The 24,428-nt window shown below is 39.0% G+C and overlaps 1 protein-coding gene across 2 annotated transcripts; it reads right to left on the bottom strand.

Annotated features, from left to right (window-relative positions):
* Positions 1–4,051: 4,051 nt before the first annotated feature.
* On the bottom strand, positions 4,052–24,116 carry LOC141781088 (transcription factor MafG). 2 transcript variants are annotated; one of them, XM_074656608.1, is made up of 4 exons: positions 23,850–24,116; positions 21,650–21,700; positions 9,670–9,742; positions 4,052–9,586 (listed from the first exon to the last, which is right to left on the bottom strand). In XM_074656608.1, the coding sequence occupies exons 3-4, from the start codon at positions 9,703–9,705 to the stop codon at positions 9,134–9,136; spliced, it is 489 nt and encodes a 162-aa protein (XP_074512709.1). In that variant the 5' UTR covers positions 9,706–9,742; positions 21,650–21,700; positions 23,850–24,116; the 3' UTR covers positions 4,052–9,133. The 2 variants fall into 2 exon arrangements, with proteins under 2 accessions (XP_074512709.1, XP_074512708.1); XM_074656607.1 differs by lacking the exon at positions 21,650–21,700 and having other exon boundaries at positions 23,850–24,114.
* Between the last annotated feature and the right edge of the window lie 312 nt (positions 24,117–24,428).

Raw genomic sequence — 24,428 nt, 5'->3', positions numbered from 1 at the left:
AGTATATATATATATATATATATATATCCTTTCATCATTAAAGTATTTAAACATGCTCTAGCTAAATAAACAAAATAATTATTAGTGTTGGAGATATTCTTCCTTTTGTGCTTCTGGGAAAAGTATCAATAATAATGATATATTAATGTGTCAATGATGAAGATAACATTAAATGTCTTATTGATAAAAAATTTATGTAGACAAATATATATATATATATATATATATATATATATATATAGATAATACACCCACAGAGCTTTTCCAAAAGTAAAATAAAAAAAACACATAGGTAAATATTATTATTATTATAATGATATAATAACAATATGATCATATCTATATATGATCATATATATGATCATATATATATATAATAACAATAATATAATTATGAAGATAACATTAAAGGTCTTATTGTTAACATTTTTATGTAGACAAATATATATATATATATATATAAATAATACACTCACAAAGCTTTTACAAGCTGCTACATTTCCTTTGATCATTAAAGTATTTAAACATGCTCCAGCTAAATAAACAAAATAATCAGTATTGGAGATATTCTTCTTTTTGTGCTTCTGGGAAAGGTATCAATAATAATGATGTATTAATGTGACAATGATGAAGATAACATTAAAGGTCTTAATGATGACATTTTTATATAGACAAATATTTTTCTTTTAAATAATACACCCACAGAGCTTTTAGAAAGCTGCTGAATAAAAGTATTGCTTTTCCTAAAAGTAAAATAAAAAAACACATAGGTAAATATTATTATTATAATGATATAATAATAATATGATCATAAAGATAACATTAAAAGTCTTATTGATAACATTTTTATGTAGACAAATATTTAAAAAAAAAAATTGTACACCCACAAAGCTTTTATAAAACTGCTAAATTTATATATATATATAATTATTATAATGATTATAATGATTATAATAATAATATGATTATGAAGATAACATTAAAGGTCTTATTGTTAACATTTTTATGTAGACAAATATAAAATAATAATAATACACCCACAGAGCTTTTACAAGGCTGCTGAATAAAATTATCGGTTTCCCTAAAAATAAAATGTATATATATATAAGACAATATCTTTATCTATATTTCCTTTTATCATTAAAGTATTTAAACATGCTCAGCTAAATAAACAAAATAATCAGTGTTGGAGATATTCTTCCATGTGACAATGATGAAGATAACATTAAAGGTCTTATTGATGACATTTTTATGTAGACAAATATAAAAAAGAAAATACACCCACAGAGCTTTTAGAAAGCTGCTGAATAAAAGAATTGCTTTTCCTAAAAGCAAAATAAAAAAACACAAAGGTAAATATAATTATTATAGTGATATAATAATAATATGATCATGAAGATAACATTAAAGGTCTTATTGATAACAGTTTTATGTAGACAAATATTAAAAAAAAAATTATATATATATACAGTATATACTGTATATATATATATATATATATATGGATAATAATTTAAATTTGTTTAAAATAAGTTAAAGGTAAAAAAAAATACAAACTGTAACACATAGGCCAACAGAAGCACTGGCCATAGTTACATTATAGCTGTAACTTAATTTAGCATGCATACAAATATATCAAATATTTATTAAAATATTATTGCACATTTTTGATGACTTTCGAAATCACAAACAAGAAGAAAATAACTTTACACTGACTTATTTTCAGGTACATCTACTATATTTCCTTTTATCATTAAAGTATTTAAACATGCTCTGCTAAATAATAATAATGATATATTAATATGATGATGATGAAGATAACATTAAATGTCTTATTGATAACATTTTTATGCATACAATTACAAAACACTAAGACCTTCAACTCCACCGAGTTCAGTCCCTGAAACCTGTTCAGTGTGTTCAGCATCATTAGACTTGTCTGTCAGATGAAGAACAGCTGTTTGGCTGTTCATGTTATTAACAGGGAGAACACTGCATTGTTTTAGTTGGACACTGAATATTCCCAAAGAAGATCTAAATATATTAGTTTTATATATAAGTCAAAAAAGTATGATGGGCTAGTAGTTATGATAAATTGCAGCGATAAAGATCAATATAAATCTGCCCTGATGTTATCATGTAATAATTAGGGCTTACATGTTACTATCGCATTAACGCAAATTTGTTTTAACGCCACTAATTTCTTTAAACTTGTGATTTTTAGGTTGCTCTGTTTTAAAGCTAGATCCAAACTTACGCAACATTTTGGCGAGAAAAGACTGGCCATTTTTAAAGGGGTCCCTTGACCTCTGACCTATGTATATATATGTATAAATATATAATATATATGTGAAAGATATTTTCTTCTATATATAGACTGACTTATTTTCAGGGACATCTACAATCATTGTGCAACCCAACAGCCCTGAAGTAAATCTTTATCTTAGTAAAGTTGTAAAGTAAAGGTTAAATTTTTGTTGACACTCGTATCAGTGTTCACGGTGTTCATTCCACACAAAGATAATTCAGTCATGTGTTGTATTATAATTGAAAGGTGTGTGTGTGTGTAATCGTCCGATATGACATCACCAATCACGAGTTGAATCAATGCCTCGCTCACACGGTGTCAACAAACACAAACATTGCTCTTATTAGTTTGCATTAGATTGCGTTTCTAGTGTTATAGCATGAATTATTGACACGCCCTGGACTATAATAAGAATACAATGTGTCACTTTGGGTAATATTTCCAAGTTTCAAACTTCAACAAGTGGAATGAAATGAATTACTTTTCTATTAAAGATGTGCACTGGAGGGGAAATCCTTCAGTGAGGAGCGTGTGGCGTCATCTTGTGGAAACACCACACACACACACAAAACAAAGTCTTTACACAGAAGTGCCAGCAGAGGGAAACCCAGACCCACATATTGCATTTAGGCTGGGGCAAGGTTAACTCCTCACAAGCAGTCATATTTAACATCCTGGTCTCTCCAGTTGTCTGGAGTCTTTTACTCGGCTTTTATCTTGTTTTTTCTCATCGCTGGGATGGAAAACATATTATGGTGTTTAATATGAGGACAACAGCTTTATGTGATTCAAACACACCTCTCGCCCGGTGCAGCATCTCCTATAAAACAGGCCTGTCCTCTGCCATGGTGACATTTGCAGAGCGGAGGAGCCCCATGCCAAGCTTTGGCAGGGTTTAGACGTGCTAAATGAACGGCCTCGCTGATGGGGATGGCAACATTAATTGTACAGCGGGGCTTGTGGTCTGAGAACTGGGGCAGGCACCTGCTGCAGAAGTGGGTGAAGATGAAGAATGCTGTCCTAGATTGCCCACCAGCTCACCTTAAACCCAACCCGCCAAATTAATCAACTCTTCAGAGGCCATCCGGTTGTCTGGGGCAGGCATCAAGAGGAGGGAGAGGAGCCTTGTTTAAGGCACAGGTCACACAAGACCTGTAGGAGCCTCTTCAATTTAAGTAGGAGGGAGAACAATACCGCGCTGCAACGCTGCAGAGGCACTGGGGTTTTAGACTCGCCCCGCAGGATGGAGTGGTAGGATGTAGCTCGTCTTCAGCCATCTGTCTCTTTGTCTCCGCGTGTTCTCTCATGAGATGTGTTTTGAATGTGCTGGGGTTGAAACGCTGCTGAGGAGGGTGATGTTTGATGAGGTGCGCTGAGACAGAGGGGGGGTTGGGGGGGTTTAGGAGGCCCACAGGGAGCACAGATGACTAACTCACTACTCCTCCTAATCTAGGACAAGCACACCTAGACATCCTTCATGACTCTAATGTTTTACTCGTGTCGGGCCAAAAATATGTCCACCGAGGTTAGCCAAAGTGGGTCGCCCAGCGGCTTTTTTTGGATCACAGAAAAAGAAATCGTGCCATCTAAATGATCGCTGTCTTCTAAAAAACCCACCCTGGACGGCGAAGAGCCTTCCCCGCCAGTTTATTTTTACAAGTATCAAACTGGGTCAATGACGCCACAGAATATGACAAAAACCCCATTTCATCGGCGTTTAAGAGCCTCCAAAGACAGAAAAAATCCTTTTTCAAAACATTTTATTGGTCTTATAGAAAATAAAGTAAGCTGTATCAACAAACATACAATATATACATCAATAACTTAGACACCTCAGAGAATCACGTTTAAATCCACAGTTGTTACTGTATATATGAATACATAGTACTTATCTACAGATTGCAAAAAGTACAATAATTTAATTTATAAATAGTTACAATTAACTATCGTCTGTTTTCATACAAAGTACTGCAATATTTTATTACAACCCATACAGAAAAAAAATAACAAAAAAACAGATAATTAACTGTGTGTTAACTCGCTTTAGTCAGATTTTTCTAACCTTTGAAACACAGACCCACTCCATGGAGAAACCTGCACAGTCGACTGTTTTCAAAGCATAATTTCATGGAAAAATGTCTTGAGAGCTATTAAATTCAACTGCCACACAAGTGCTGTTATTTATCCTCTCTAACATGTTGCTTGTAAAAAAACAAAACAAAGAAAAAAAAAAAAAGCCAGAACCAATTAAAAATTAAATCTGCAGAACAAATTACAGTGTTAAGATCAATTTCAAATACACACTCGACACGTAATGAGAACAGAAATGCTGTGGGTGATGCTACAGCAAACGACGAGCATTAATGACTGGTGTAGCAGCAGAGGAACCTCAAACGTACAAAACACGCACGCACGCACACACGCATACTAAAAAGAAAAGAAAATATTGCAAGTGGCCCTTGTGACAGAATCTATCGTAGCATCCTTTTCACTCAGTGCACAACACATTTATATAATAATAATAATAGCAATATCTTTCAGTCAGATATCCCGAGTCCAATTCATGGAAATTCAGAGTAATTATTGAGTAAGGCTTGAGTGCAACTGTCCCATGATTCCTTTAAAAACACCGTACAGCTTTAACATGTTAGCTACTATAAACAAGGGCCAATTGCTCATCCATTCAGGGCTTCAAAATAAAAAAACACATTTTATTTTTTACAAAAAAACCTACAAAACAGCAAGAATTATGAAATAACAGACCATAGTCACTTTGACAATATTGATTACTCTTACATCTACTCTTTCACACCTTTTTCCACTGAGTTGCATATTAAGGGTCACTTTTTCACAATGGTCATTAATACCTACTGTAGCTACATACTATACACCTGTATGTGTGAGAGAGAGAGAGAGAGAGAGAGAGAGAGAGAGAGAGAGAGAGAGAGAGAGAGAGAGAGAGAGAGAGAGAGAGAGAGAGAGAGAGAGAGAGAGAGAGAGGGAGAGAGAGGGAGAGAGAGAGTTGTCGTCTCTAGCGGAGATTGAGAGATTGGTCGACGGTGCCGCTCGAACACCTCAAAAGACACTTGACACGAAAAAAGATTCACTCCACAAGACTGCCACAGCAATAAGGACGCCAACATCGATACTGGGCTATGTCAAGAGTCAGATATATTATATTTTTCCCACAGTTAACCAGTCAATGTAGATAGCTAAGCATGTTGAGGATAGGATGCTTGCACACAGACAGTATAACCAGCACCCGGGTGTTGCTGAGGCGTAGTTCTGGGATTAAAACCTCGCCCGACACTATAAGACATTCTGACCAGCAGGAGAGTGAGATCCGGATGAAGTGCATTCTGTTAATGTCATTACTTTCACCTTGGAGGTGTGAAACTGCTCCACTGTTAAACTCCTTTTTTTTTTTTTTTAGAGGATCAGCTAGGAGAGTGATGCGACACTTGGCACAGAAGGAGCGCTGCTGGCAGCAGTTGTTGTTGATTGTAATTCTACGTGGTCTTGCTGTGTCTCTTTCTGAGTGTGGATTGAAGCCCTTTTATGACATGCTTATTATTAAAAAAAAAAAAAGAAGAAGAAGAAGGAGAGAGAAATGAACAGAGCTGCCATCCCTGCTTCTCATCTAGAATGGTTTGTTAATTTTTAGAGTGACCTGTTTTGTCCTGAGCAAAACAAGCAGGAGCTTAATGCATACAAAACCCCAGCCGAAACCCCTACCGCTTTTAATCTGACAATCTGAAAACCAGTGGGCAAATTTACACGAGTGATGCTGCGCCATTTGGCGGTTACCCTTCAAGTTCATTGATGCAATCTTATCGCTATAGTATTGAGAAAGTTTCTCAACAACATTTGGAGGGGAAAAAAAACAGTTAACTTCGTATTTCTTAGACTGTTTTCAAGCAATTAAAGAGGCGTTATCGGTTGCTGTAAGCACCATAGATTTGGGTCAATAGGGTCACTAGGAGTTTTTTTCATCTATTCACATGGTAGATCACCAAAAGACGGAATAAAAGAACACGGCAGCGACCTCTATCAACCGTAGGTGCTGGAAATTAGACAGCATGAAACTCCATATGTGGTGGAGGTCTCGAGCAGATGGGACATAAAACACCGGGTTTTCACCCAGGAGACCGGGATTCGCAACCAACGTGTTGTCTCAGTGTTCACAAGCATTAAGTTCCACTTTCACGTTTGAAACGTAGTTATTTTAAGCCAAATCACAATGTTTTCCCTAAACTTAACAAAGTGTTTTTGTTGCCTAAACCTAAAGAAGCTGTTTTGTTTGAGTTTAAAACTTAATGTTTCTTTCAGTTACACAAAGTGTTAGAACTAGGACTGTCAAAGTTAACGTGATAATGCGCTAACGAAAATTTGTTTTAACGGCACTAATTTCTTTAACGCATTAACGCAAATGATCCTTCAGAGGTTGGTATAGATTTTAAAGCTAGAGTGAAAACACTGGTATCATATAAAACTAGAAAATCAAAGGAATCCATTGTTACCAACCATGTCATACTGGCTTGTCTTGAAGGAGGCTAAATAACTCTCCAAACTTACGCTAAATATTGGCAAGGAAAAACTGGCATGGACATTTTCAAAGGGGTTCCTTGACCTCTGACCTCAAGATATATGAATGAAAATGGGTTCTATAGGTACCCATGAGCATATTTTTTATGCTAAATACAGTCCCAGTGAGGGTTTCTGGACAATATTTGTCATTGTTTTGTGTTGTTAATTGATTTCCGATAATAAATATATACATATATTTGCATAAAGCAACATATTTGTCCACTCCCAAGTTGATAAGAGTATTAAATACTTGACAAATCTGCCTTTGAGGTACATTTTGAACAGATAAAATGTGTGATTAGTTTGAGATTAATCCCAATTAACTATGAACAATCATGCGATTAAATATTTTAATCGACTGACAGCCCTAGTTAGAACATGTTGCTTTTAAGTTTCGCTTTCACTTTTACAACGTAGTAGGTTTAGTAGAACCCTACTGACACACATCTACGGTGCTTATAAAGGCTGATAACGCCTATTTGAAGGCCTCATAACAGTCGAATCGGGTGCGTTTGAAGGGGTTTCTATTCCCACGATCTAATTCAAACCAATTAAATGGCCGGAATGGATACGACAATGAAATCTTACCAACAATGAAGTAATTCACTTTCAGGTTACAGAGGATGTATTTAGAGGGCATCCAGCACCAGGTGCAACCATGATTCAGTATCACTTTAAGCTTCAGGTAAAAGTCACTAATGCCATTTCACCCAATTCTGTCTCACATGGCTCAACGTGGTAAACTCTTCATGACAATATGATTTGTAACTAACACCAAGGAAGCGGAGGATATCACAGATGCCAATACGCACAAAGACAATTGACCTTGTTTACACCACCTAGTTTAGCTCTACAGATTTGTTTTAAATAGCACAGCATTGACATCTATACAGTGAACGACACTGCCAACTTGTCACTTACACGTCACGTCACGCGCTACCCCACAGTACGCGCCTAGTCACTAGAAAAAAGCTATCAGACTTCAATAGTAAGCCACTTTCGGTACAATTGCAAAAAAGATGTCACAGGATTTTTTTTTTTCGTTTGTTTTCTTTTTCTGTATTTCTATAAACAATGGAAGGTAATCTACCTAGTAATAAAAACCAAGAACTCAACATTAGACAAAGTTTTCTACACCTTAACAATTCAAACAGTAAAGCTTGTGTAAAGATTTTTCTTTTGGAAATATCCGACGGCCCTGTCAACAAGTAATTACAAAAAAAAAAATGCAATATATATCTTTTAAAAACAAAACAACTTGAACATATTTTCTCTATGAGCAAAAATTATGTTTCAAAATGTTTGTGGATTTCACCGTCGCCCACAAAACACGAGGATATTACTGTTATAACATTCAGGTATTCAGATATTGTAGAAGAATCTTGTCATATTGGAATGGCACTCAGCTCTGGAACAATATCATTAAGAACTGCTGATCATTTTTAACGCTTCCACTTATAACCATAAATATGCAAGACCTCTTTGTATTTTTCAGTGCATACATATATTATTGCATCTACCAGTCATATTGATAATGACAAGTTCATTAAAGCCTGTCACAGATAAACAGAAATGAATGCTAGATTTGGGAGCATTATTTCACGCTTATGTTCTCGACAGACGACCCACAAAAATCACAAATTTGACTCGTTAACTAGTTTTGGGTTAGTCAGGCTGTTATGAAGACATCTGTAGCATCCACGTCAAGACTTTGTGACGTTATTTATCCAGATTTAAGTCAGTGCATAATAACAAGCAAAGGGGTTCAGGGGTGAGGAGGACTAAAATGTGTTATTTTACTGGTTGTGAGACTCTACAAATGCCAATTCTTAGGACGGAGTGAGTTCAGTTTAAGGAAACGGACACACACAGCTATTAACAGTCTGAATTTGATTCCACTTTGTACTTTTTTCCACCCAATATTGCCTTCTTGAGTATTTGTAACCACAATCTGCTTTTTAAATGAAAGGTTTCAGTATTGCCAATGTGTCGCCGTTCTTCAACAACCGGCTGCCATGTCCTAAATCCTACAATTTGATTGTGTCACCCTAAAGCACAAAGTGTCTGTTGACGGGTACAGACTGCTGAGTCATACTTTAAGGGTGAATTTAGGAAGCGTATTGTTAGTGTTAGTGCCAAGGGTTAAAACAGAGAACTTAACACGGGTCATCCTGCGGCGTGTTACAATGCACTGACTAGTTTAGTCTTGGAAAAATCTTCCTCCCGCCCTTTCTGCTACTACGACCTAGCCTGCGTTTTGGATTTGACGATGGTGATAACGCTGGTGGCGCCTACTTTACCAGGGATGAGGGGCCCAATGACGGAGGCCATAGGTCCCCTGGCTGAGTTGACGGGGTTGCGGGCCACAGTCCTAGCAAAGCTCTGGAGGGCCTCGTACTTTGAACGCAGAGCGTCCAGCTCCACCTTCATGCTGGCGTTCTCCGTGGCCAGCTTGTCCACTTCCTTCTGAAGCTGAGCCTTTTGCTTCTCCAGCTCCTCCTTCTGGGTGACGCGCTTCACCCGGCAGCTGGCGGCGTAGCCCCGGTTCTTCAGGGTGCGCCGCCGCTGCTTAAGCTGGAGGATCTCCTCCTTCGTCAGGCCCCGTAGATGCTGGTTCAGCTCACGCACCGACATGGTCACCAGCTCGTCGTCGGTCAGGCTGGTGCCATTTTCCCCCGGCTCCCGCTTCACCTGGGGATGGCGATTAGGAAGTGTGTCTGTCTTAACATTGACAAATCTGACAAATTAAATTTCGTGTGAGACATGCCAATTACCTTCAAGGCCTTGTTTCCCTTGTTTGTGGTAGTCATGCCACGAGAGCCGCGTCCACCTGTACTGCTGGTTGATCTGTAGGTGAGAAAAGTCACCCTCAGCATATAGAACAAAACCACCAGAAAAAAAAAATGCTTAGAGTAAGAGCATTTCTGTGAATTACTAGGGCTGCCCCCTCTTAGTCGATTAGTCGTTTTGGTCTTAATCAACTAAGATTTCTTTGGTCAATTAGTTGTTTTGGTCTTAGTCGACTATGATTCCTTACTCAATTTGTCGTTTTTATGCTTTTTTCATACTGACTGACTTATTTCCAAGAAACTTATGAGCACATCTGTGGTAAACACAAGTTTTAAAGTGGTGCTCAGTTTCACTGGTCTAACGATTAAATTAACTAATCGATTGGTTGAGAAAATCAAGTGTTCGTCAACTAAGAATTTCTTTGGTCCAGGACAGCCCTGTGGAATACACAAGACTGTATTTTCTGGCAAAGATGCTACGGCATGACAAAGTCCTTCAAATACACAAGGCACAAAGTGGGTCAAGGACTTCCTCGCAAGTGATGCCAAGTCCGTTCAGCGAGTGCTACCTGCCTGGACTATTACTGCACCTGTCACTATGAACAAATACCTCGGCAGTATGCATTTCCCCCTCCACCGTACAGTATTAGGTCTCTCATTTTAATCCTGCACTGCATTCGAAACGGCAGTGTGGCGAGTCACAAGGAGGGTGACATTTAGTTGGCTGGCAGCAATTTCTTGGAAAACAAAACTCGAAGAGAAGTCACTTCTGTAAAGTGCAGCGTCTCAGAGCAGAAACAGCAGAGGACAAACACGGATGGACTAAAGCAAAGCCGTCAGCCTTTCTACTGTATATACAACCTCAGCTAAAACATATCACAGAGGGACACCGCTTTCATCTACTGTACAAGCAGTCTAGACAGTCACACATGTCTAGACTACAATACAACCTACAATATAACCCATAAATCAATGAAAAAAGGGGGATATGCTGTAACTACTGCAGAGCCCTGGCTATGGCATCCAGAACAACAGGGCTGCACTGCAGTTTATTCTGTCATGTCAGTACTGAGGGAACACCAAGAGAAGCTGTGCAGAAACCTAACCTACTGGTGTTAAGACAGACAGAAGGCCTTCCACCGTGTGAGCTCTGCCACAGGATAAGTACGCACACACACACATAAACACACACACGGTTGTGGCCCTGGGTGCTTTACACTACACACAGTAAATGCTGTGTCAGCGACACAGGCACCCACCACAGTGAGCCCAGCCAGCACATTGCCTCTGTAAGCTGATTTACACAGCCCCAGCAGTGTGTGTTTGCACTGAGCACACATAAACAAATGCATGTGGGCTCTTACAACTTTTTTTCCGTATCAAAACAGGAAACAAAAGAATCCCCAAAGAAAGAAATCCTAAAAAGAAGTACTGTCAGTGTGTGCATGTGTTTATAGCCTAAGATAATCATCATGTATATGTATGATGTGTGCAGAGAAGCTCAGCGAGGGAGGGAAGAAAAAATAAAAAAAAGAGATGAGTCGTAGCTCCTAAGATGGCCAGGATATTTCCATGGCAACAAAAGGGTGCTACAGGTGGACCGGTCACCTGAGCCAAACAGGCAGAGACAGACGCTTGTTAAAAATGACCTGAATACGACACTATCACACAGACTGGGGACATAACATGAGGTCAGACTGTGACTCGCATTCTTGATGCTTTCACTTCAAAAAAAGTCCTCATAAAACGGCGATGTTTCCCTATACGCTGCAGATGCCCATATATTAAAAAAAAAGCCTTTCACGTTCTGCGGAGGACTTTTTAAATGTGATACTTTCATCCCCATTGGGTTGGCTATGAATAGCTGCCTGATAGTAACACCTACCTTTCACTGGCCTTTGTGGTGACTCATTTCCAGTAAGCATTTGGACCACAGATGCAAAACATAATGGGATAATGGTCTGCCTGATGATGCACAGATAATGGACAAATAGACAGGAAAGTACTCCACTAATAGCGGCTGGGATGAGAGTAGGGAAAAAAAAAAAAAATCCTACTTCTTCCAAATTTCATATAAGCCTATCATTTCCGCTCTCAGCCGCCCAGACCCAACATTGTTTAAAAAAAAAACCAGACAGTTGGAATCTTGTAAAATGCAGAAAGATGGCCCACATTGTCCAGGTTGAAGAGGCGTATTCTGTCACACACAGCTGTGTATGGTAACATAGTAGGCATGGTTTGGCATGGCTGAAAGCTCACCATATGACACTGCGGAATGATTGAGCCCGGGCTGCAACCCTCCAGCACAGGCTGCTGCCAACAGACGGCTACCAATGACAGGGCATGGCAGCACAACACAGACAAGGTCCAATGCACAGCTGCTCCCTTCCACTACCAGGCATGTCATACCTCACAGAGACAAAGAGGCGTGCTCACATAAACACACAGAGATGAAAAGAAAAGGAAAAAACACACCTATAATCTTCCAAAAAAAAAGGGAAATTTCAGACTTGATTTGATTGCAACAGAATGCCCTTGCATTTGACAAGTTCACCCTCTTAACGGTCGCAATCAAGGACACTAGGGGTCGGGGAAAAAACGAATCAATTCACCTATGCATCGCAATTAACATAAAGTCATATCCGTTCCGTATCCGTCAACCAAAACAAAACGTTTCGGCCGCAGCGAGCCGAAGAAAGTAGAAAATGCCGGATTGTCCGTGTGGATACGACCTGCACCCTCACATGTTAAACCCAACGTGGTAAACACTACACATACAGTAAAGTATGGAAACACTTTGGGTTACACACATTGCCAGGAAAAGTAGAGCTAGACATTATGGCTAAAGCTGCATGCTAACTCTGTCATTGACAGGAAACGTTATCGTATCACGGTAACATGCAGTCAAACCAGCCATGACTCGCATCTCCGTAGTCAAATCAGCCGACGCTACAACTGTAGAGCACCCATATACTGACATTTATGTTAAATGCATTCAAACGGCCCTGATGGAGTTGACCATGGATGTATAAAGAGAACAGAGCTAACGGGGAGAGCTGGCGACGGACTTAGACTTACTAACAAAGTTAGCGTGTGATACATGTGTGACTACATCAGGTTTTCAAAATAAGGTGTAAACAAAGGGATCTGTATATATAAAATACATATATGGAGATAAGACTGATTGGATTATATTCACCAGTAGTTTAAAACATTACATGTCCCTTATGAATTAAAAATAAAATGCCTCTAATTTGTGAAGGAAATGTCTTAATTCTTTGATTTTTGGGTTGCTGGAAAACATTTAATAAATAATTTCCTGACAATGACTGATATATTTGACTTCAGGACATCTCTGACTAATTACATTCTGAAAATTAAAATTTTTTACCGTATTAATTTAGATATTTTCCAAAGTAAAAGACCCTAGACGTGTATGATTCAACTTTTTCCCATGGTCTAGTGTTAAAAAAGTCAACAAAAATCACAATATCGAATCGCAATACATATCAAATCAGCACCCAAGTAACGTGATAGTGTTGAATCAGAAGTTAGGTGTATCGTCTCAGCCCTACTAGACACCAATGTCTTCCTTGCAAACATGCATTACCTCCTACTAGTAATGATTTCAGGTCTTTTGTGTGTGTCTGGCTGCAGCTCGGAGCACAGGGGCAGCAGAGGTATAGGGAGCAAGCGCAGGGGACACAGACGTCTTTTGTAGGTGCTTGCTGAATTTTTATGAATCGCCTGGAAGAACGCTGACAAATCAGAGCTGATTGCTTGTGGAGGAGAGACATCACACCCACAGGAAATAGAAATCGCTGAGTGTGGTCACCCAGAGAAAGAGAAGGAGGGGATGGTGAGAGAGACGGACAGAGAGAAAGAGAGAGAGAGGGTGAGAAGAAAGAAAGAAAGAAAGAAAGAGAGAGAGCAAACAGCCTTGTGAAAAATGCACGCTCGACACATTTAGAGGAGCTTGAGAAGAACAGGTTGAGAAAAAAAAAAAATACTGATCTCAGCAAGGACCAAAACCAAGGTGCCAATTAGGAAGTTGTGAAGTTGAACTAACACGACGAGAACAACCCAGCCAACCTTCAAAAGCTGTCTGTGTTCATCTAAATCTATAGAGGGCGGCTCGCGAAGGTGGGGTCGGCTTAGGTTGAGACTCAAAGGGGGTGACTCTGGTGGGATAAATGCTGATGTGACATGATAGGTCCGGCCTTGAGCCCGTGTCATGCTTTAATGATCTCATCTCCTCCACAGGATCTCTCCAGGGGGCCCGCCAAGGATGGACACCATTAGCTAGGGGACCCTTTGTTGAGGGGGAACCGAGGCTACAGCATCCACGCACTGCGTCCCCTGATGAATATTTATCGCTGTCGTGCACCGCCTAAGGTGGGGGTGGGAGACAGGGGGCGGCTGAATAAAGATGCTCAGGAGGTGATTCTTCAAGGATACATCCAAGGCTCTTCCATCAACGGCTGTCTCAAAATGGCGGTAGGCTGGTGGGGGCGGCGATGGTGGGGGGGGGGGGGGGGGGGATGGGGGTTGGATTTTCTGGTACTGGAGGTGGCATGCATGGTGGTTTCAGGGCTGCAGGGAGAGCCAGCTCCACTTGACAGCGGTGTAACAAGATTATCAGGGCCATAAGAGCAAACAAAAACCCCAGCAACCTGCCTCAGAATCCAGATTACAACAGCGCCTGCTCTCTGAATACTAAACACGGCTGGGGAGGACTAACGGGGCGCAGGCTTTACTGAGACATGACGGCGGATTGCATCTCACGTTAGCTAATCACATGCACATGTATCCAGACGGATTTACCACAAGCATATACATTCAACTTGTCATGATCAATTCCTGAAAAGAAGCGTCCGAGCACTTGGCACCGGCGGCTTGCTAATGAAGTGAATAAAACTAGACAGTGGAGGTGAATGCTGATGAAAAGACTGTTTTCAGGAAAAGCACCGGCTGCGTCCAACAACTCAGTTCTGTGGAACTAACAGCTGAATATCATCTCACACCAAACAATGCATTTCACTCCAAAAGAGCAGACGCACAATGTGCCTAGTTTAAATTTCTTTCCTCTGCCATGACCGGTCCAGACTTGTGAAGGTTTGTACAGCCACGAGAGGAGACACAAGAGCTATGGCCCAAATATAAACTAGGCCTCAGCTGATGAGACAGATTTAGCACCGTTTTCAATTCATTGTCTTTGCTAAACCTGCACATCTTAAGACGATTAACACCGCACAAAAGACGAGAGCTGGATGTGAAATCAGTATGATCACCTATTCAGTTTCCCTGATCAATAATGTATGAGACTTGTAGCCTCTCGCTCCATTATCATGGACTTTCCACAGGAAACAGAATGATAACCACGAAGATACTGAAAAGCACACGATGAGATAAGTGTGTGAAAAAACAAAAATAAATGTCAGCACTTTCCCATCATGCTTTGGCTCATTAATTTATTTGTTCTCTTGTCCACTTTGCTCTGTCAGGGTTGAGATGCTTAACGCAGGCAGCCAACATTTTCACCCTGTACGCCATAAATAGCCACTCTCAACACTTCATGCCTGATCAGAGCCACTTTTTTACTCCCTTCTAATTCGGAGTCGAAAAGATCGTCTAGATATTCAGATCTAATCATTCCTCCCTTCAGCTGAGTGAAGTCAATTATCAAGCGAGCTGCACGTGTTGGGCGCCATTTACCCGCAAATTAAAAATCAGACTCCTCTGATAGCTCTGGAAGAGTTTACTGGAAGACTGGTGTAAACTTGGAGAGAAAAAAAAACACAGTGTGTGTGCAAGTGTGTCTGTGTGAGAGAAAGGTACGATGGGAAGAGGGGAGGGAAGCTATTAACTACTAAGTATTCAGAGCGTGAAATAAGAGTGACAAAAAGAGGGAGAGGGGAAATCATTCAGCAGCTTTCAGAGGGAAATGTGATACGCTTGTAGCGGAGGGGAAATACTAAGCCAATACTTTTGACCAGTGGAGGATCGGGGCAACGCTAAAATAGCAGTTCAACAAAATCTTATGCCTGCCTTTTGGAAGGACTGACCCTAGAGAATAATAGAAGGGTTAAACGGTTTGTCCTGATATTGTTCTCACCTCCATATGAAGTCATGCTAGATGAATAGACAGATGCTGATGATATTTAATCAAAACATGCAATAATCAACAGATCAACGAAGAAAAAAGTGCATTCTGAAACGAAAGGATTTAATGAGAAGAAGTGCCCTTTTCCCGAAAGCTGTAAATGAAGATTTGAAAAAGCCTGCTGCATAATAAAACCAGAGAAAAATTGCATGGGTGCTCATCATTAAGACGTATTATTAGCACCTAAACCTTGCTGGGCCAGTAGCTTTGGTAGCCTACATGTTTCTAATTTTACAAAGCGTTGCATTTTAACTAAGCAGGGTGATTGTTTAGTCTTAGAAACGTGATAACATAAATTACAACTGAAAACTAGGGCTGACCCAAATGCTTCAAGGCTTCCACCGTTGCCATGGTAATCAACCTCCAAATCAGTATTTGATTGTTTTTATATAGAGATATATATATCTCTATATAGAGATAGATATAGTGTATATATATATATATAAGTATGTAATAATAATGTATAAATAGCCCATGAAATAAGAAATAATCCCACAACATTATTCATATTAAACATTAATCATTATTAATTCTTCTCAGACAGATATTGCCGTTTGTGATGTGTAGAGGTGTGTGTGTACAGTAGTGCAGCAGCGGCGCTGTCCCGAAGCTTCAAATACCTCGAAATATTTCTCACTGAAGCTTCGAAGCCCAAAAGATGGTATTCGGGACAGTCCTATTCAACATTAATTATTATTCTCAGATGGATATCACTGTTTGTTGTGTGTAGAAGTGAAACATGGGGAGATGGAGACAGAAGAACATGTCAGCCTGCTGCGCCGCGCTGCGCCGAACAACGCCACGAAGCTTCTAATATCTTCGAATATTTCTCATCGAAGCTTCGAAGCCCAAAAAATGTTCTACAGGACAGCCCTACTGAAAACCCTGGACCTTTTTGGCCATATGACCATTTGTTTTGCAATACAATTATTTTGATGCCTTCATTTAGAGGAGTCAATGTAAAGAGATAATAAACAATCATAATACCGATATTTAAGTTCAATTATTGCTAAACTAAGATTAGACCAGCCTATCATGATTAAGGCGAATGGTTTTAAGATAATAATCTTGTGTGGTAATTCTGTTGTTTATGCTTGTCAGAATTTTGGTAAACCTGCAAGAGATATTGATCAATATTGCTCTATTTGATATCACAAACTATAAAGTATTTGTGGTTGTAAGATGGAGACAAACAGTAGAGAAATTTAAATATCTCTAGATATTAGGGCTGTCCTGAATATCATGTTTTGGGCTTCGAAGCACACACGCACCTCTACATATAACAAACAGCGATATACGTCTGAGAATAACTAATAATAACATACATTTCATGGTCTATTTTGGTATATATATATATATATATATATATATATATATATATATATAAAAATACTAACGAAGCATTCAAATACCAATTTGGAGGCCGATTACCATGGCAACGGTCGAAGCATTCGAGGCAGCCTCTAGTAGATATTCTAATTTTCCTGGTGCAAAATATCCCACATTTTTCAAAAATCATCATATCTTTTTCTACAATGGTTTACATGCACGACTGAGCACTGATTATTTGTCACAAGGTGAAAATAGACGCCATAACAAGATGTACTATGATAAACGCTGGCTCTGAACAAGTCCCATATGGAAGCTGGTATGTTACACCATGCATGTGGTACATTTATGTGTGGAATTTGCATTCAGTCCATGCGGTTTAAAGTGAAAACATGAATCACCGCCCTCGAGGGATTGCGTATTTTCTGAAGTCACTGATAATGAGAAGCTTATTTAAAGGGACTCGAGGTTGGACTGGTTTGCATTAACCAATGTTTCGATACATACAGAATCTATTTCCAAGCTCGGCAGCTGCTGTTTACTCTCGGAGCTGCTCTGTTAGTACAAGCAGCATGACAGGAGAAGAGACTTCATTGGCCTTCCACAGTATCTGCCTGGAGGACTTGATTAAACAGGAAGCGAATAGCTCTTGATACTTCGGCCTCGCACTGGCAGAGGAAGTAAGGGTTGCAGGCAACCCACACACTGGCAAAATATCCAGGAGCTTTACTACTCTGGTTGCATACACATTACAGTAAATGCATATTGCATTGACCTAACAGCAAACAGGCAGCCTTTGCAGCACAAAAAGCTGAACTAGAGCATCTCAACACTTGTTATTTAAAGTAAAATAACACTGAAACAATTCACGCCTTTGACTGGTACCCTGCACTGCTACGATCTGAGGTGGATTCTCTTCAATTAAAACACAACTCTGTGATAAGGCCATCAGACAAGCTGAGCTCAGCAGCATCGCTGAATTAAAAAAAAAGAAAAAAAAGAAAACAAATTTATCGTCTTATTTTTCCTGTGGAGCGCTTTGATTCAACTGCAGTCAGTTAGCCAGAGTTATCACCTGGACTAAGCAACAAAGATGCTAATTTCTATTAATAACATTGCCACCGCTCAGTTCAAATTATGGCAAGTGATTGATGATGTCTGCCTGCAGGATATTTGATGGAGCCTCTCACTTGATGTGGTTGTCCAAAAAAAAAAAATGAATTAAAAAAATTACAATTACGTCACTCCAGAATGCAGTCTGAATTAATAATAACGCGTTCAGTACAAAGAATTTTAACTCTGGTCTCTCAATGTAACCCTCCTTCTCAGTTCCTCGTAGAGTTTAGCCTGAATTAAAGCTTAGAAATGACTAATTCAATCACATATCAAAGAAGGTAGAAGAGGAAAAAAAAGATGATTAAAGGCTCTAAAGGTTAGAAAAACATTAGGGTCACAAGTCTGGAACACATTACCAACTGAAATCAAATTAATTACAGATATAAAGTCCTTTACAGCAAAGGTTAAGTGCTGGCTAAAAGCAAACCAGAGCTGCATCCATCTTTAGCAAATTGTATTGTAAATTACCAAGGTGTGTTTGTGTATGTGTATTAGCGTTTTGTGGTATGTGTATTGTATACATGTAAAAGCCCATCTAAGGACAAGAGTTAAAAATTAGCAATAGCTATAAACTCTCTGTGCAGCTCATCAGTTCCATGCCCTGTATTGGAAATATGTTAAATTGCATCGTCCCCATCAAATAAAAAAACAAATCAAATCAAGTTTGATCCCCAAAGCACCCAGTGTATCCATCCACAGATGAGCTTAAATAGCATTTCATGAGCAAAAAACGGCTCACTCTGTGTACCACAGGTGCTTCAGCAAATAAACAACTAAATAAACAACTAAATAAATATCTCAATGTTGTATTTAGCAATTGAGATCGCAGACCGGGGACAGTTTTATTGATTTTATTTTTTGCTTTGGTATTTCCTCACATTTATATAATTAGATTATTGTCAATTAGTCTACTGGTGCCAGTAAAAAGATATTGGCTGGACAGAGCAAGTCATAAAAAATATGAATGCTGGATCCTGTTGCATGTATAGCATAATTTAATCAGGTAGAGTACAAATATAGTAGGCATTTATTCAGGAAACACACGGAGAATCTGTTAATTTTATCAAGAACTAATAGAGACAGTACTAATGGTAGTCTAATGATCTGCCTGAGCTCCTTTCCAATGTGGGTTATACACTGCTTATCTTAGAACAAGGTCTCGCTATCTTTAACCTCCTTAGAACATTTTATACAAATCCAGCTGAGAACATATTCTCCCAAAACTCTCAACAATGCATGGAAACAGCCTCAATCGCTAGTTCCATAGCCTCTTACACAAATATGGGTACAGTTAAATCACTTGTTTTTAATGTCAGTTCACCACTGATATGTCTCAAACATTAATCAGCCAAGATAAAAGTAGGTTACATGCAAAACAGCAGCCAGTGCACGTCTCCTCGCTTATGCTCTCCATGTTCTGTCCGATGTTGGCTAATCTAAATTATGAACACACAGAGAGCAGTAATGAACATGCCAAGTCTAACTCGACTTCCAAACAGAAAATCATCAAACACCCTTGCTACTCTGTCTGGATGAAAGTATTACTTTGAGAAGTGGAGCGGGCATATCGCAATGCTAAGCAATCATAATCCGCACTACACTTGCAAGAGGTTTCATCATCAACATTCCCTCCCCTATTGCAAAAAAAAAAAAAAAGAGGAAAAAACAACAACTATATTGATCTTTTTCTCCCTTCCTTCCAGGCATTCCCATTTTCCCCGCGCAGCTTAAGCAGCACTTTTGTGGACAAATCCCACATTTGTGTTCCTTTCTGGAGGCTATTAATTGTCCTGAATAGGCGTAACTATTCCCCAGGCACAGCTGTGTTGGCCATACAGAGGTGTTGGTGGCCAGTATTCTGTGCAAAGTCTTGCCTCGTGTTTCATCAACCTCAAATATCCTCAGCCGCCTGCCCAGCCTGAGCAACGCCACTGGGTGTGAGTTGTGCACTCGCTTCACCTCTGTGGTACCCAGCCTTATTTTATCTTTGCTACCTCGATGCGAGAGGTGATAAATCTCAGAGCTGATCTCCACCACTCCCTGCCTCCATCCAGACACCATTGCCAGCCCCATCGGGCTCTTATATGGGCCCTCATCTGTTCTTGTTACCTGCAGAGAAAAGGCAGAGATGGGCATTACGCTTTATTGCGAAGCCGAGCTTCTGATGTGGGGCCGGCCTGTCTGCTAAACACACTTCAATGCCCTGCTCGCATGAATAGAGATGATGAAACAAGTTGGATATCTGAGCAAGAATGGGCAACTTCTGTCTGTTTAGCCCTGCCTATATATATGCTCAACAGTTTCCAAGGTGACTTTTCAAATTGCACAGAGATTCTCCATGGATAATTCATTACCTGCCCTCCATAAGCGTGCACTCTAATAGGCAGCAAATTTCATCATGTCACACACACACACACACACACACACACACAGGGAAACAAGAGCATCTGCCAGCCCAAAAATAAAAGAAATGAAGCGTTATACTGCGTTAAATAAATATCACAAGCAAGCTGGCATAGTATTTAGCAAACAAAAACAAAAAAGGTGTTTACAGCACACCAAACCAGCATTTTTATTTCAAATACTACCTATGTTGTTTTCAACTTCCCCCATACATCCCATAATTACACATGACCCAATTTTAAACAGCCACTCGTTGCAGGACTCCATTATAACAACACAGGCATAATATATTGCTTATCATGCATTTTTTAAATGGATTTGACATCGCAGTTGACATCTGAGCACTTAGTCTAAATGTACTCACACACCCTGGGTTTGTTGATGTGCATCATGACAGCGCTGCAATAAAATGCACATTTCTCAGCTGTGAATGCAGATGAAGGCTATATATTGATAAATGGTCATCACTTGATGCTCATGGGCTTGATGACTTGACGTGCACCGACAGATCAGCACCATTTCGATGCATCTCCTTAATAATAACGGTGATAAACATCGACCCTTATATCCAGCGAGCAGACCTTTGTCCATACTGGTACCATATTTCGGGGTGGATTTCTGAGAAATAAATCATTGTGATGATTCAGCACGATAATAATAATTAAAAAAAATACCGCTGCTTGTTTTGTTTGCTCTGATGATAAAACAATAAACTGCCTGGCTGTGTGGTGTTATAAAAGCCAAGGACGTGCAGGGGTTTGGCACTGCCATTGTTACTAACCAGTGGTTAAATGACACTTCAGGTGAACCAATTCAACCCGAAACGATGGCTCTTTTTTTTTGGAAGCAGATTTTAAACCCCATGCATGCATTTAAAAAGCTGCACAACACGCTCAACAATCACATGCATGTTTGACATAAATGTCATGAGGGAAATATTGATAAATAACCAACCTGATCTCTCGTTATAGACCGCTGCTGCCTCGGCTCTCGCTCTTCTTGCTCCTTTTTTTTTTTGCACACAACGAGGTGATGAAGCAGCAGGTTTGAACAGCAAGAAAGAAGCGCATGAGTTGACAAACCAAGAAAGAAAAGCGCTGTGTGACACAGTGGGCGCCGACCTTTGCAAACTGTTTTATCACAAAAGCAACCCTAGTTATATTTTGACATTCCGCGACTCTTGTCTCCTCAACCTCTCAACGCTGAGCTTGTGAAAGTGGCAAAACAACTCCCCGCCTACAACAAGCAGCAGGCGAGGAAATCCCCGTGCTCAGCCGAGCCGTCCTACTATAACTGGAGCACTACGAGCGGATTCCTCAGCCGGTGGAGGGAAAACACCACGTTTACGCTGCGAAACCAGATGTGTCACATTAAAAAAACCAGAAATCTTGAATGACATGTTTTATTCGCCGCTCATGAGTGTGTACAAAAAGCTTAGCTGCCATCTCAGCATAGTAAGAGTAACTGTTGTCAATGTTCCCAATGGCTTACACATGCATTACCGGTGTTATCTTTCAAAATAAAACCAATACTTGTGAGAATACGTGTGTGTTAACCGCTTAAGTCAGGGGTCAGCATCCTGCGACTCCCGAGCCACATGGGTTCAACCCAGGTTGACTGGCTTGGTTTGAATTGACAAAAGGAGGGTTGGACCAGGGTAGGTTAACCCTGGTCCAACCCTGGTCATTGGTATGAAAGTGGTATTAGTTTGCAGACCACTGGGATCACCAGAGAGGCCCGAAATCAGGGGTCAGCAACCTCTCCAGTGGCTCACTGATGTGGATTTTTAAAAATGTAAATAAATAAATGTTTTTTGTTTACATTTTCATTGTTATTTATCATCGTTGTAGGTCTATGGTATGACGGAGTATTAGGGCCACATTGAGGGGAAAAAAAATCGGAGATTTCGAGAATAAAGTCATATTATGAGAATAAAGTCATAGGTTTACGAGAAAAAAGTCGGAATATTATGAGAATAAAGTCATAATATTATAAAGTAGTAATTTTACGTGTTATTTTCTTTTTTTCTCGTTAAGTTATGAATTTATTCTTGTAATATTACAACTTTTGTTCTCAAAGTTATGACTTTATTCTCGTAAAGTTATGACTTCATTCTCATAATATTACGACTTTTTTTTCGGTAAAGTTACGACTTTATTCTCATTATATTACGACTTTATTCTCGTAATATTAGGATTTTTTTCTGGTAAAGTTATGACTATATTCTCATAATATTACGACTTTTTTTCTCAAAGTTATGACTTCATTCTCATAATATTACGACTTTTTTTTCGGTAAAGTTACGACTTTATTCTCATTATATTACGACTTTATTCTCATAATATTAGGATTTTTTTCTGGTAAAGTTATGACTATATTCTCATAATATTACGACTTTTTTTCTCATAACATTACGACTTTTTCCTCATAAAGTTATGACTTTTTTTTCTCGTAAAGTTATGACTTTATTCTCGCAATATTACAACTTTTTTCTTGTAAATCTATGACTTTATTCTCATAAAATTACAACTTTTTTCTGGTAAAGTTATGACTTTATTCTCATAATATTACTATTTTTTTCTAGTAAAGTTACGACTTTATTCTCATTATATTACGACTTTATTCTCGTAAAGTTATGACTTTATTCTCGCAATATTACGACTTTTTTTTCTGGTAAAGTTATGACTTTATTCTCATAATATTACGACTTTTTTCTCGTAAAGTTATGACTTTATTCTCATAATATTACGACTTTATTCTTTAAATCTCAGATGTTTTTTCCCCTCAATGTAAAACCTTACATTCCGTAGTATAGTATAGTAGCACTTTGGCGCTCACTGCATTAGACTTATATACTTTATACTTAGACTATAAACTGTGTTACCTTCATCAGAATGATCAAATGTTTTGCGGCTCCAGACAGATTTTTGGCTCTTTTGATAGTAAAGGTTGCAGACCCCTGCTTTAAGTGATGCGGAAACTCTTATTTTGAAAAACAAACATCCGGTGTAAATCCGGGTACCTTGACGAACGTTGATATTAAGAAGCTAGGAATGCTAACCCCATGAAAGCTAGCTTGTCAGCGGCGAGGCGAAGAGGAGGCATGCACACTCAGCATAACAACACCGACTCTGTTTGGTTTACACAGACCCACCTGACTTAAAAAATGACGCTCTCTGGGAGTTGTTGCCGTCCAGGTCCTCCTCGTCGTCTCTCCGTCACCAAACATCAGCGGCACAGTTTAAATATCGGTTTGTTTCAACTGACAAGAAGCAGCAGCGGCTTCCAACTGCCAGCTCGTGCTCTCCTTGTTGATTCCTTTCTCTTGTATCGAAGCCTGACGTCATCGTGTTTGGTCACGTGCCTTCTTCATTCATGAAGGATCTTCTTACCTCATAAGAAATAAAAAAAACATTTTTAACCAAAAATATACCAATTCAATTCAATTCAATTTGCTTTATTGGCATGACTGTCAGGTGATCAATATTGCCAAAGCGTCAATTCAATAATAAATAAAAATAAAAAAAGAACTAAATAAAAACAAAAACGTATATATATATATATATATATATATACAATATATATATATATATATATATATATATATACAATTCATTAAGCAAATTACAATATATAGATATTTAAAAAAAAACATGCATGTAAATGGAAGAAAACAATAAAGAAGTAAATAATGTTTGTTGTGTTAATAAAACTAACAAACAAATAAAAGACA

Source organism: Sebastes fasciatus, chromosome 13 (genome assembly GCF_043250625.1).
Source record: "Sebastes fasciatus isolate fSebFas1 chromosome 13, fSebFas1.pri, whole genome shotgun sequence".
In the NCBI taxonomy this organism is placed as follows: Eukaryota; Metazoa; Chordata; class Actinopteri; order Perciformes; family Sebastidae; genus Sebastes; species Sebastes fasciatus.
This window is presented reverse-complemented; position numbering and strand designations above follow the sequence as displayed.